The sequence below is a fragment of the Mangifera indica genome, chromosome 1 (genome assembly GCF_011075055.1).
Source record: "Mangifera indica cultivar Alphonso chromosome 1, CATAS_Mindica_2.1, whole genome shotgun sequence".
NCBI classification, from domain to species: domain Eukaryota; kingdom Viridiplantae; phylum Streptophyta; class Magnoliopsida; order Sapindales; family Anacardiaceae; genus Mangifera; species Mangifera indica.
In genome coordinates, this window is record NC_058137.1 from 13,168,569 (window position 1) to 13,183,220 (window position 14,652).

Sequence of the window (14,652 nt, forward strand, 5' to 3'; positions counted from 1 at the left end):
TTGTCCCTTGAATCTTTATAAAATGACCATTTTACCCCCTTTGAAAAATATTGCTCATTTAGTAGTTTTCTATGATTCTTTTGCAATTTCTTTATACAACAAGTTATAAAATCAACTCTAAGGGTAATTTTGGAAGTAGAGTTTACTGACACACCTGAATTCGGATGTTACATTCTTGTAGCATTCTCTCTTGTGATCTAGAATCTCAAAATGTCAATGACAAACAATATACTCCTGAAATTGATGGACTCGCATATGCTTATTGGTCCCAATTTTAGGGATTGGTTGAGAAATCTGACCATTGTTCTCAATCTTGAAAAGTCAGTTTATGTCTTAGAGACACTTTTACCAATAGTAGTGGACCCTGAAGCCTCTGAGGAAGAGCAAAGGGCTTATGCTGAATGGGTAGATGTTGACTTACGAGTTCGCAATTATATGCTGGCATCAATGAACTCTAAACTTCAAACTCGGTTTGAGAATGTGAAGAGTGCGTATGAAATTATCACTACTTTAAGACAATTATATAGTGAAAATGCTCGAATGAAAAGATATAATTTGATGACTTCATTATTCAGCATGCAGCTTAAGGAGGGCATTTCCCCAGATGATCATGTTATTAAAATGATTAACAAGACTGGAAAGTTATAAATTATGGGCACAAATTTACCACATAATATTCGGGTGAATTTGATTATCCATACACTCTCTCCAACTTTTAAGTTGTTTATTACAAATTATAATCTCAATAGGATTGAGCGCACTCTCTCTGAGCTTTTTAATGATATTCAAGAATTTTACAATAATGAGAAGAAAGGGAAAACACCAGCTGAGTTGTTAGCTACCTTTGCCACAAGAGGTAAAAAGAAGCAAGCTCAAAAGCCTTGGCAGAGAGGTTCACAGATAGGATCTAGTGGACCAAAAGTACAAAGAAAGGGTTTTAAGAAAACCACTACTAGGCCTTCTAGGATGAAGGGTTCTGGCATCGGGGCATCACGTTCTCAGCCTCCATGACCATCTATTCCACAGAAAGAAAAGAAGCAAGAGAAGAGCAATTGCTTTTATTGTAACCAAGAGGGGCATTGGAAGAGGAATTATCCTTTATACCTTGATGATCTGAGAAAAAGCAAAGCAGGTACATATCAGTGTTATGTAATTGAATTTGAATTAAATGTTAATTCAAACATTGATTTCTGGATATTAGATTCTACTGCAACTTCACGTGTTTGTGCTTGTTTACAGCATCTGCAGAATAGTTCTTTTTTAAGACGTGATGAGATCATACTGAGACTGGTCGATAGGACACGAGTTTCTGCAGAGGCTATAGGTGTATGTAGTGTACAGTTACCTATTAGGCATGTAATAACTTTGTATAAAACTTTGTATTTTGCTAAAACTTTGTATTTTGTTAATGCCACCAGGAATATCATCTCTATTCCAGTTTTGTGTAAAAATGGTTATCAATTTACATTTACTGGAAATGAATGCCTAATTTATTTTGGGAATAGATTAGTAGGAAATGCTATCAATACAAATGGTTTGTATGTGGTAGAACTTGATTTATATAATACTATGTATTCCAAATCATCTAAAAGAACTACAGAACATATAAATCTAATAGTTCTATGGCATCATAGATTTGGTCATATTGGAGAGGATCAGATTCGACAATTAAAAGAAAGTGGACTTTTAGGTTTATTCAGTTCAGAACCCTATCCTACTTATGAATCTTGTCTTCGAGGAAAAATGATCAAGCTTTCACTTAAGAATAAAGGGGAATGAGCCAAAAATATATTAGAATTGATACACACTGATGTGTGTGGCCCTTTTAATGAAATGGCCCAAGGAGGTTTTTCATACTTCATTACCTTTATCGATGATTATTCTCGATATGAGAATTTATATTTAATGAAATACAAATCTGAAGCTTTTGAAAAGTTCAGAGAGTTCCAAAAAGAAGTAGAAAACTAGACTAGAAAGAATATTAAAGCTTTACATTCAGATCGTGAAGGTGAATACTTGAGTACAGAATTCCAGAAGTTCCTAAGAGACAAAGGAATACTATCTCAGTTGACTCCGCCATTCACACCACAGTATAATGGTGTGTCTGAACAGAGAAATCGTACTTTGTTAGATATGGTATGATCTATGATGAGTTTTACTGATTTGCCAGTTTTTTTATGGGGATATGCTCTTCAGACGGCACTGCATGTGTTGAATAAAACACCATCAAAGTCCATTCGAAAGACACCATACAAATTATGGTATGACAGACTTCCAAGTGTAAACTACTTAAAAATCTGGGGATGTCCAGCATTTGTTAAAGTGGTTAGAAATGATAAATTGGAGTCCTAAGTAAAAAAGGGTTGGTTTATCGGGTATCCAAAAGAAAGTTTAGGATATTATTTCTACTTTCACTTTAATCAAAGAATTATGGTTAGTAGAAATGCATATTTTCTTCAGAAAGAGTTCTTAGAGGAAGATAGTGCAGGAAAGAAAATTGTGCTCGAAGAAGAGTTTGAAGAGCTCGTAACTGAGCCTATTCAGATAAATTCTTCAGGTATATAATCACCTTTACCAACTATAACGGCTCAAATAAGAAAGTTTATTAGAGTGTCTCGACCTCCCGAGAGATATGGATTTCTGACAGAAGAAGATTTTGAATCTCTTCTAATAGAGAAACTGAACATCTAGAGGATCCAAAAACTTACCAAGAGGCAATATTGGATATTGACTCCGACAGATGGTTAGAGGGAATGAATTCATAAATTGAATCTATGAATGTCAATCAAGTATGGACACTCGTTGATCCACCTGATGGAATAGTTTCGATCAAATGTAAATGAATCTTCAAGAGAAAAATTAGCAAAGATGGAAAAGTTGAAACTTATAAAGCTCAATTGGTAGCTAAAGGTTATACTTAAAAACAAGGGTTGGATTATAAGGAGACCTTTTCACCAGTCGCGATGCTTAAATCCATCAGAATCCTACTAGCTATCGCAGCACATTATGATTATGAGATATGACAGATGGATGTTAAAACTGCTTTTCTCAATGGGTATATTGAGGAAAATATCTATATGGAGCAACCAATCGATTTTGTATTCACTATCAAGAGGCATAAAGTGTGCAAACTACATCGATCTATATATGGATTGAAACAAGCTTCAAAAAGCTGGAATATCCGGTTTAATGAAATAATTCAAGTATTCGGTTTCATTAAAAATCTATATGAGTCGTGTGTTTATAAATTGGATAGGGATAAAATTATCGTTTTCCTAGTCTTGTATGTAGATGACATATTATTAATTGGAAACGACATTGGCACTATGACTGATGTTAAGTTATGGCTAGCGAAATTTTTTTCCATGAAGGATCTTAGAGAAACAACCTATATTCTAGGTATTCACATCTATAAAGATAGAGCGAAAGGATTAATAGGTTTATCTCAAAAGTTATACATAGAGAAAGTGTTGAAACGTTTTCATATGCAAGACTCTATGGAACACATCTATCAAAAGATATGTGTCCAAAGACTGATGAGGAATGACAACGAACGTGTAAGGTGTCATATGCTTCGACAGTAGGTAGTCTCATATATGTCATGTCATGTACACGACCAGACATTGCTTTTGCAGTTAATGCAATAAGCAAATATCAATCAAATCCTGGAGAAAGACACTGGACAACAGTAAAAGCCATCTTGAAGTATTTAAGAATGACTAAGGAGTTGAAACTAGGTTATAGGGGTTTAGAGTTGACGCTCAAAAGATAGTGAGATTTTGATTTTCAGTCAGATGTAGACGATAGAAAGTCTACGTCTGTATTTATTTTTGTTTGTAATAGAGACGCAGTCAGTTAGAAAAATGCCAAATAGTCGACTACTGTAGACTCTATTATAGAAGCTGAGTATATTGCCACTTCAAAAGCTGCGAAAAAAGTCGTTTGGATACGTAAATTCACCACAGAGTTGGGCGTGGTTCCTCAGAGTCAACCAGCAATTCTATTTTGTGATAATACTAGTGCTATTGAACAGGCAAAGAAATCAAGAGCACATCAAAAGTCAAAACATGTTCAACGAAAAATGACATCTTGAAAGAATTCATTGAAGCTAGAGATATTGTCATTCAGAAGATTGCTTCGACAAACAATCTTGCAGATCCACTAACTAAAGCACTGACGCAAAGACTGTTGGACTAACATCTAGAAAGAATGGGCATTAGGTACTACAGCGATTGGCTTTAGTGCAAGTGGGAGTTCTTGTTAGAATATGCCCTAAAAACCAATCGCTTTAATTGGTTTTAAGGGTTATGTCATACTTCACATATTTTCTGCATCACTTTTATATCTATGTTGTAGTTGTATATTACATCCATATTAGCTACATGCATATGACATGTGAAAGGTCCTGATGAGTTTTAATAAACGTCATCAAATCGTTCCCTGCATAAGCAGTTTGTTTAGGCAATGGTATTGCATAGTGGGTGTGTGTTATATCACCACAGTATATCAATGGATGATATTAGACATGACAGATATACACATGGGTAAACAATAGAACCGTTTGATGGTTAGAAAACTGATCAAAGGTTATTATATTATATTGTTTATCGAACGTGATCGCTAAATGATGATCACATGGGCATTAATATGTAGTCAATGATACATCATAAATCATACTAGTGGCACGTTATGATGTATTACTTGATATTCGAAAACATTAAATATTGGATTTTGACATTCAATAAATCCAAGTTTAATCGGGATGTAATGATGGAAATATTGGACTACATGGTAAGTGTAAGTAAGAAATGTTCATTTGACATTATGTGAAGCTTGTACTTCATTGTGATGTAGGGGTCATGAGACATTGCTAGATGACACCACATGATCAATGGGAGCTTCGTTTTGTAGCGGAAAATGAAGTATATCGGTTAACAACAGTTTTAGGTTATATAGTGATATAATGAAACGTATTGTCTGATATAAGGCCCACGACTACATCACTATGAACCTTGAAGGTCACACCCATATTTTAAGGAAGAAAATGGTGTTATGAAGCTGAAAATATTTATCCATGGTTGGCTAGCACTTTCCGAGGATAAAAATTGTGTTTTTCGAATAAGATTCGAAAAATGGGCAAAATTATCATTTTACACCTTTTAAATTGTTTAGAAAGTTAGAATGAATAATTTTGGGTACAAATTATTCAACATGTGTCAAATTTTAATTTCTCTTAATTATTAACCAATGAGAATTAAACACGTATTTTCACTTGATAAATATAAAGTTTTAATGTAATAAATGTGAGAGAAAAAGAAGAAAAATATAGATTTTCTCTTCTTCTTCTTCTTTTGCTGGGAAAGCTTCTCTTTTTCTTCCATTTTTCTTCCTTGAAGGGTGCAAGTCAAGAGATCACTTATTTTAGTGATTCAAGCTAGGGATGGCAACGGGGAGGGGCGGGGAGGGGATAACAATCCCCGTCCCCGTCCCCGTAGGGGATATCAATCCCTGTCCCCGGCCTGTCCCCGTTACGGGGATAACAAAAAATCCCCGTCCCCTCCCCGCGAGGGAAAATCCCCTCCCCATCCCCTCCCCGTCCCCGCGGGGAAAAATCCCCTCTTCGTCCCCGCAGGGAAAAATCCCCTCCCCTCCCCTCCCCTCCCCATCCCCATCCCCATCCCCATCCCCAAGGGGAAAAATCCCCTCCCCATACCCTAGCCAATAAATTTTAATTTCTCAATATTTTATGAATATACACTCTTCAATGGTGCATTATTAATAATTCTAATAATCAATAAATAAATTTTACAAAACTATAAAAAAATACATTTTTTATTAGAATGAAATTAATTAAACAAAAATATATCAAAGAGATCTCACAATTTATGTATAATATTCCACCTTTTATAGAAAATATTTTAATCTTTCAAGCACATTTTCCTGTAATATAAAATAAAATATGTATAATTAAATGTCCAAATCATTGTTTTATAAATTGACATTGCCAATTCCATCACACTATGAAGTTTGAAGAAATAAGAAAACAATTGATAATGGCCCACTTTATGGTAGCTTGACAAGGTTTATCATTAAAATTCAGTCCCTTTATGGTAGCTCTGATTCCAGCATCAGTAGCTGATACTACCAGTGAACACATTGACGATGCTTTATCACGAAGAATGCGCTCAATGTGTGGTAGAAATGGCCCTCCCAAAACCAACTGTAAGTTTAAACCAATTTATAGCATCAACTTTTCGTCACAAATAAAAATGAGGGAGAATATTGTACTAATTTCAAGAGTGTTGTAATATGGAAGCACAACTACATTGTCACATAATTAAGGAGTAAAATTATTTAGCAAACAGAATTCATTATTAGATACAAGCAGGCATTGTTAGATCATGTCATAGTCATGCCATCGTCGACTCAATGTAAACACATTGGCTAATTCATGTAGCACTTTCGAGCCTATTCATGTCAAGAATGAGAATCATTAGATAAATAGCTTTATGAATTCATAAGGTAAGCATCCATCTAAACGACAAGAATGAGAATCATTAGATAAATAGCTTGAAGGAAATCAAGAAAACATGGACTTTTGAAGAGATGAACATTTTATATAACAAAAGGAAAAGGAAAAACCTGTGAAGAATCAAGGACAGTAACAACTGGACATGCCAATCTAAGGTATATAACAGTCAAAAAACATTGTTCAATACCACCATTAAAAGTAGTGAAACAAATTTTACTTAGGAACATTATCAAGTGGGCCATTTATATCTCACCAAAAGTTTTCAGCATTCATATAACAGAAAATCAAAATTCACTTACATGTCAAACATCAAGGTTGGACAGTGAAACTCAAATCCATGTCATCAATTATCAACTACAATACAACACGTAAAAAAATAAGTAATAAATTTTTGTAATATTTTAAAAACCAATATTTTAGAGATTAATGAAAAATACTTACTATCTTCTGAATCATTATCATCATAGATTGTCGAACAAGACTCTTCACCTTTCAAGAAAATTAAAAAAATTAAAGACAAAATCTAATAATGATTAACTTTATATTAACGTTGATAAAAATTCATTTAATTACCTTTTAGGTCAGCCCATAACCAATTTTGAGAACACATTAATGCCTCCAATGTACCTGAATGAAGTCTATTGCGATGTGGACTTATTACCTTTCCAGCAGTGCTAAAAGCAGACTCAGAAGCAACAGTAGAGACTGGATAGCAAGAATATCTCGAGCAATCCTCTGCAAGGTTGGATATTTAGGCCCATTTAACTTCCACCAAGTCAATATATCAAAGTCTGGACTTTTAGGTAAAAGTTGCTCCTCTAAATAACATTCTAGTTCTGACTTTCTCAAGATATTACTTGATTCTTGTTCAATGAACATATCAAAATCTGCTAGATACTCTTCATCACCACAAAAACTAGATTGAGAAGGAGATGAAACAAACAAAGTTTGACTTGTACTACTTTCATGCTCCGGTTGATATTCATAAAGCAAATCATGACAATACTGTTGAATTCTAATTATTTCATCTTTGCCATCATCTCCATATATCAAAGGAAAGAAATAATCTAACAATTTCATTTTGAATCTAGGATCCAAAACAATGGCCACCCCTATAACACCATGAATCACACTCCAATATTTGTTAAATTTTTCAATCATTCATTCAGCCATTTTCTTTATCATGACATTCTCACACATGAGCCATTTTGTCAAATGAATTTTGATTTGACAAATTTTAGGAAAATAAAAAAAATTACCTTATAAGTCTATTTTGTAACTCCCATTTGTTATCAATAAAGTGGGCTGTAATAGTCATGTACCCTTTGTTTTGGTTGCTTGCAGTCCACAAATCACAAGTGATTGCAATTCTCCCTAAATTTTTGTTTAACAATTTCATTGTCTTGCCCTTTTCAACATCATAAATTTTCATTATATCCTTCTTAATGGTGTTTCTAGAGATCATCTTAAACAAAGGTTGAATAGTATTACAAAATCTCCTAAACCCACAATGATCTACTATACTTAAAGGATATTCATGCAATATAATCATATTTGCAAGGTCTTTTCTACCTGCCTCTTGATCAAATTGACAAGTGGATAATGTCAACTTATTATTCTCTCTATGGGATCCCACAAGCAACTTCTGTGATACATCATGGTATTTTCTCTTTGGACAAATTTTATGATGATCATGTAAATGTCTAGTGCCATTTTTTCCCCCACTAACCAATTGTTTATGGCAATAGTTACACTCCGCCTTGTCTTTTCCATCAACCTTTACTTTCTTGAAATGTTCCCATACAATTGATTTACACCTTCCAGTAGGATCAGTAACAAGAGAGTTGGCAAGTGCATTTTGAAGAGGGCTTGAATAAGGACTATCCAACTCCTGACTTGATTTATTAATTTCATCAACGGGCAATTGCATCTGATTACTTCCTATCGGAGTTGCAGTATGAGGACCACTTTCAGAAGATGTTAATTTTTTAAAGGATTGAGAATTTTGCATGTTAACATCTTCAATATTTTTTCTTTTATTAACCAAAAAGTTTTCAGCAGACATTCCTATCAAATAGTCCAAAATTTAAAATACAAGTTAATATATAACATAAATATTAAAACCCATAATGCGAATCACAATCAATAAACTTTACTTTTAATAAAACATGATGGTACAATAACATTTTAGAAGCAAAAAAATATTGAACCCAAAATATTGTTTTTACTAAAACGTGATCTATCTCTTTTTAGCTAGTTTATACAGCCTTAGATTGTAGAAACAATTCCTGAGATATTATAGTCAAGCACAAGATAATTAAAATGATATGCTAGGTATACACATGCTATATCAATAAGGCACCATAAGTAATATGTAACTTTCGGAAATTAACATGTTGCCATTTTCTATAAAAGCTTTCTAGAAAATACTAATAGATAAGAGCTTATTTAAAGGTTCAAATTCTTTTTGAAATTTAAGTTCTTTGGTTGCATAGAAGAAGTGCTTGTAGGATTTTTAATAAGCTATTCTATGCCAACAAGGAAAAGCTCAAAATTTGAAAAGAAGTGTTAAATTTTCAAAAAATCCTGATTCTATAGAATGAATTTAAGTAATCCAAATTATGTATAAGACTATTTTTCAATAATTTAAGACAACAAAGCTCTTTTACATTTTTCTAATTGAAGAACTAACAAGTTTCCATAAAAGCATTATCTTCTAAACTCTACTTGAAAAAGCCATATCATCTGTCACCTAAAATCCTTCTGTTACTTTGATATATCAAAACTATTATGACCAACAATGGGAAAAAAATAAAGTACAAGCTACAAAGAAAAATCATCTCACTGCCAGCAGGATATGCTAACCACAAAAATTAAGAAAATTTCACGTGCAGAAGCAATTATCCATATGCAATCAAACAACAGCAAGAACCAATGGATGAACAGAAGCACCCCAAGTAATGTTGATCAAAATCTTGGTTTCCAGGTTCCTACAATGCAAAAGTTATTTATTCTGTATTTGCGACCTTAATGGAAAGTAAAAGTACTAGCATAACTTAATGTAAAAGGATATGCTTAGCAGACATGCCAAATGCTAATCTAATCAAATGACCACTTAAATATCTACATCTGAAGAAGCTTACCTCCAACTACAAGACAAAGAAGCTTTGGCTGAGAGAGGGAGTGTGCAGTGCAGCTGTGGAGTGAAAAATGAAAGCTTTGGCTGGAAGAGGAAGGGTGCGGCTGTGGAGGAAAATTGAAAGGAAAAGGGGATTTAGGGTTAAAAGTAGGTGGCATTTTTGTAATATGGAATTATTAGTAATATAAAAATAAATTTAAATTAAAAGATTTAATTTATTTTTTAAATTATATTAAATTTGAGTTAAAAGTATTTAATTTATTTAGTTTAAATTCATATTTTAAACTAATTATTAGAATTTATGATTGAATTAATTATTAAATATTATTTAGATAAAATAATATCATTTTGTTAATAAAACACAAACTTGAGTTATAAATTTAAATTATAAATTCAAATTGAATCAAATTACAACTACGAAATCGAGTAAAATTTAAAATAAACTAAGTTAAACTATTTTTTATTCAAATTGAATCATATTTTAATGTATTGTGTATGCTCTAATTAATCTTTCTCTTAATAATCTTTTTCTTTTTACATATGTCTACAGATTTTAGAAGAAGATCATTTACCCTTGATTCCATGGAATTTAATGAAATGGGCATGTATATGATGTTTTTGTGTTAATCCCTGCAGCTTCTTTATTCTAAAAAATTTCACTTCTAATAGCATTTGAGTAATTCTAAAAGGGTTTGTTAATATTTTGGATTTACAAATTAATTAAGTAATTAAAAAAAGGTTTGGATCTAAAGCAGGCTTCCTCCATTCCAACCACATACAACGATGTATCTCTTAAAATTTACCATCAAAATTCAATATTTTTCAACTTAACACCAACTAATCAATATCAAAATTCAATATTGATGTGACTTCAATTTATATAAATTATAATGTTAAAGTTTTATAGAATTTAATAGTTCAAAAAAAAATTATATTAATATATTAGATTTAGGGGGCGGGGAGGGGAGGGGAGGGGCGGGGACATATGTATCCCCGTCCCCGATTTCGGGGATTTTTTTCATCCCCATCCCCGCCCCTTTCCCCGTTTTTATCGGGGAATCCCCTCCCCGTTTAGGTCGGGGAGGGTCGAAGCCCCTAAAACAGGGTCCAAATTGCCATCTCTAATTCAAGCTTCCAAACTTCAAATCAAATTACAAGGTACAAAGTAGTTTACATGTTTCTATGTTTTATTTCTTGAAACAACATGTAAATTTTATATTACCATTGTTACATATGTGTGAACATGATCTAAAAATTCTAATTTTCTTGCCAAAATCCTTCATAGACCTACTTGTTCTAACTAAGTTTTCTTAACTTATCAGACACTTAAGCCTAAACAACTATTTTTCATATGCTTAACCACTAAGAATAACCAAATAACTTATGTGAATGGTCTTTTGACAATGTCTCTTACATTTTTTTTTATACCGGCTATTGTCACTATTTTGTTAATGTTTAACAACTTAGTTTCTATTTTATTTTTACAATTTTGTTAATTATTATTTTTCTTTAAAATATTTTGATAATGAAAATACTTAATATGTTCTAAACACAAAAAGTGTTCAAATAATTGAAACGGCTTCATTTTTGTAGAATCAGTTGATCAAGAATAGATGCAATGTAAATACTATAACAACGACAGTGTAACATAGACTTTACGCAGTCTTTGTTGTAGTATTTACACTACACTTATTCTTGATCAATTGAGTTTATAATAGTTAAGTCGTCTCAATTGCATACACACCTTTTTGCGTTTAGATCATATTAAATATTTTTATTATCAAAATATTTTAAAGAAAAATAATAATTAACAAAATTATTAAAAAAAGAGTATTTTGTTAATAAACATTAAGAGAATGGTGATAGTAATAAGTATAGTAAAAATTACAAGTAACGTTGTTTTAAAGACAAGCACACGAGTTAGTCAATCTTTTTATTGACAAAGCATATGAAATATAGTTGTATCGGCTCAAGTGTAAAGTAAGTCACAAAAACGAAGCTACAGAAAGCAAATCCATCATGGTGGCATGATAAATTAAAAAATTTCTTTTAATTAGATACGATAATTAGTAATTTAAAATAAATATACATCATTTGAAAGAATAAACAAAACACGATTTAGGAAATCGACTTGCAATTTACAATCTTCGATTATGTTAATTTAGAAGAAAACTTATATTAGTATATTTAAATATTTATTTAATTTTTTTAAACAAAAGATAAAAAAATTAATACAAAAAATGAATAAATAGAATGTATTGAAATTGAAATTGAAATATTAAAATTAAATAAAGAAAATGTTGAATATAAAAGAGATTGAAAGAAAATAATGTAGAGAGAGAATGAAAAATTAGATTAGATGCGTGTGATTTAGACAGTGGAGAGGGTGTAGAAAAAATGAAAAAAAATTAAATTCTTAACCGCAGAGTGCTGATTTAGCCAAGCGGCCTTGCAGGCTGTAGGCTACAACCCAAAATTATAAGTTTCTTTTTTAAAATCCATTGTGAACAGTGCACAGGCCGGCTCGGGAGCCTGATGCCTAAACCTAAGACCCAACCCTAAAGACCCATGACCAGCTACAATGTCGGTTAGGCCCTTTCGGGCGAGACCATTTTTCTGTATATACTCTGACCTATTTGATATATCTACCTATAATTATAATTTTAGTTAGCAAAATGAAAACGTAGGATTTATTTTTAAGAACGATTTTAATTTTCTCTTAAAATATTACTTTTAGGGATAAAATCTTAATTCCGTTCATAAATAATTATTTTAAGGGATAAAATCATAATTTCATCCCTAATAAATTAAGATTTATTTTTAAAAATATTTTTAATGTCGTCCCAAATGATAATTTTAAAGGTGATTTTATTGTCTTAGAATGATAATTTTAATGAACGAAATCTTAATTTTGTCCCAAAAACATAGGATTTTTTTAGAGATAATTTTAATTTCATCCCAAAATAATTTTTTAAGAGACGAAATCTTAATTTTATGCCTAATAAGTAAAGATTTATTAAAAGACTTTTTATTAAATTCGGCTCTCATATCAATGGTTGAAATTTTTGACTTAATTTGGTTCACATTGGTGGTTCGAATTTATAACTTGATTCAACTTAAATTCATGGTTAAATAATTTTTAATTTGAACAACTCTCAAAACACAACTAATTTTGACTCAAAGATTTCAAACTCAATCTGAAAAATATTTATTTTTAAGTGTTGCTTAATTAGTGAATCATTTTTATTTTTATGTAAAATAATATTACCTATCTTATCCATAAACTATAAAATAATTAAATTAATTTTTAATAGGAGCACCTTTCATTTTGAACAAATGATAGCCGAACAACAAGACATTGATTCTTTTCTCTCATAAAAATGGAGGAACTGCACTTCCACTCCCAAACAACACCACCTTTTCACTTTTGAAATTCCCCCGATCTCCCAACTCCACTGCACGCAATCCTCCGAAGAAACTTAAATCCAGGTTCGTTCACTCTTCTCTTCTATTTACAAAACATAGTGCTAGAATGGCTATTTGCACTAATTTTTGAAAATCATAGCTGTGAAGGTTAATGGTAGGCTTCCATTGGATTCAAGATCCCTAAATCCAGGTTCGAATTTGAATGAATGATGTGTTATTTTTGAGTCAAGTGTTTGTTCTTTGACCAACTCTAGGTTTTTTCTTTTGCTAATGTATGATTTCTACTGTTATAAGATGTATTTATGAATTTCAGCTTTATGCGATTTGATGTGTTTTTTATTTGAATTTAATTACATAGATCTTATTTTATCTTCATGATTGCATTATTGCAGATGTAGTTTTGGATAATAATGTCTCCACATTTTTCATCCATGATTTCCGTACAGTCTGTCATCCTAAAATAACAACGTGCTTGTATTACAAAGAGATGTCAATCGGGCAGGATGGGTTAGTTCTTGCACGGCCCATTGGGCTCATGAGCCAGGCTAGCCTATGAATTTTTTTAAGCTTACAGTTTGACCTTATATATATAAGCCCAAGCTGGCCCATAAGCTTTAATCGGATCCTCTAATTTAAATATTATTTTAATTTTAATTAAAATTTTAAAACATAAATTATTTTTTAATTATTAAAACCAAAGACAATACTCTAAACATATTATTTATAATCTCTCATTTGTGATAGAAGAATATTGTGGTTATATGATTAAAAATATTATAATTTAATAACATAGTATAAATAAATTAATTTACATACTGTGTAATTATAAATATAAATAAAATATATATACCATACAATTTATCTACTCATCCTCAACATCCAATTTTCTGAATTCATTTAACATTGGACTCATTTGTAATATTTTGTAAAAATAAAACTAAAATGAAAACAAAATTATAAGCACAAAAAATTATTATTTACAAATTCAGATAGTTTTCGAAAGAGATTTGATGAGATAAAATAAGATTAAGAGATTTGTAAATAAAAAAAAAAGTTTGATTGATTTATATAAAAAAATTGCCACAAGCCGAAGCCAATTAGACAGAAGCCATGAAGGCTTTTGCCCTTGTTTTTTTAAAAATTTATGAACAGTATTGGGTTACCCCAAGCTATGAACTTAATATTAAAACCTATAGCACAGCTGGAAAGGCTTATGGGCCCAATCCATTGTGCTATAATATCGAAGCGGGTCTGAATTTGGGGCTTCAGGTCGGGCCTCCATTTGGCCCGACCCAATTGTTATGTTTACATGTGAAATCCTGTATTTCATCTATGTGTTTTAGTGTTTTAGTTTATTTCTAAAATCAATCTTAATTTCTGTCCACTAATAGGTGTAGTCTGTTCTTTAAGCTCTAGGTAATTTAGTGTGAGCATTATAATAATTGAATCATATATCGTATCGTGTATAAAAAATCTAATTTTTTATATCGTATATTAAGTATTGTATCATATCATATGCTACAACTTTTAAAAAATAAAATAATAATAAAACAAT

At 31.5% G+C, this 14,652-nt stretch overlaps 1 protein-coding gene and 2 long non-coding RNA genes across 3 annotated transcripts; 1 reads left to right on the top strand and 2 right to left on the bottom strand.

The window, feature by feature from the left end:
- Positions 1-5,943: 5,943 nt before the first annotated feature.
- LOC123216834 lies at positions 5,944-7,242 on the bottom strand. The gene is made up of 4 exons (XR_006502353.1): positions 7,106-7,242; positions 6,974-7,021; positions 6,832-6,886; positions 5,944-6,220 (listed from the first exon to the last, which is right to left on the bottom strand). It is a non-coding gene; the product is annotated as an uncharacterized LOC123216834 (long non-coding RNA).
- Positions 7,243-7,783: 541 nt separating this feature from the next.
- On the bottom strand, positions 7,784-9,805 carry LOC123216831 (zinc finger BED domain-containing protein RICESLEEPER 3-like). The gene is made up of 2 exons (XM_044637427.1): positions 9,676-9,805; positions 7,784-8,599 (listed from the first exon to the last, which is right to left on the bottom strand). Exon 2 carries the CDS (start codon positions 8,595-8,597, stop codon positions 7,788-7,790), a length of 810 nt encoding a protein of 269 aa, XP_044493362.1. The 5' UTR covers positions 8,598-8,599; positions 9,676-9,805; the 3' UTR covers positions 7,784-7,787.
- Positions 9,806-13,021: 3,216 nt separating this feature from the next.
- On the top strand, positions 13,022-13,420 carry LOC123204394. The gene is made up of 2 exons (XR_006499546.1): positions 13,022-13,160; positions 13,245-13,420. It is a non-coding gene; the product is annotated as an uncharacterized LOC123204394 (long non-coding RNA).
- Positions 13,421-14,652: the final 1,232 nt, after the last annotated feature.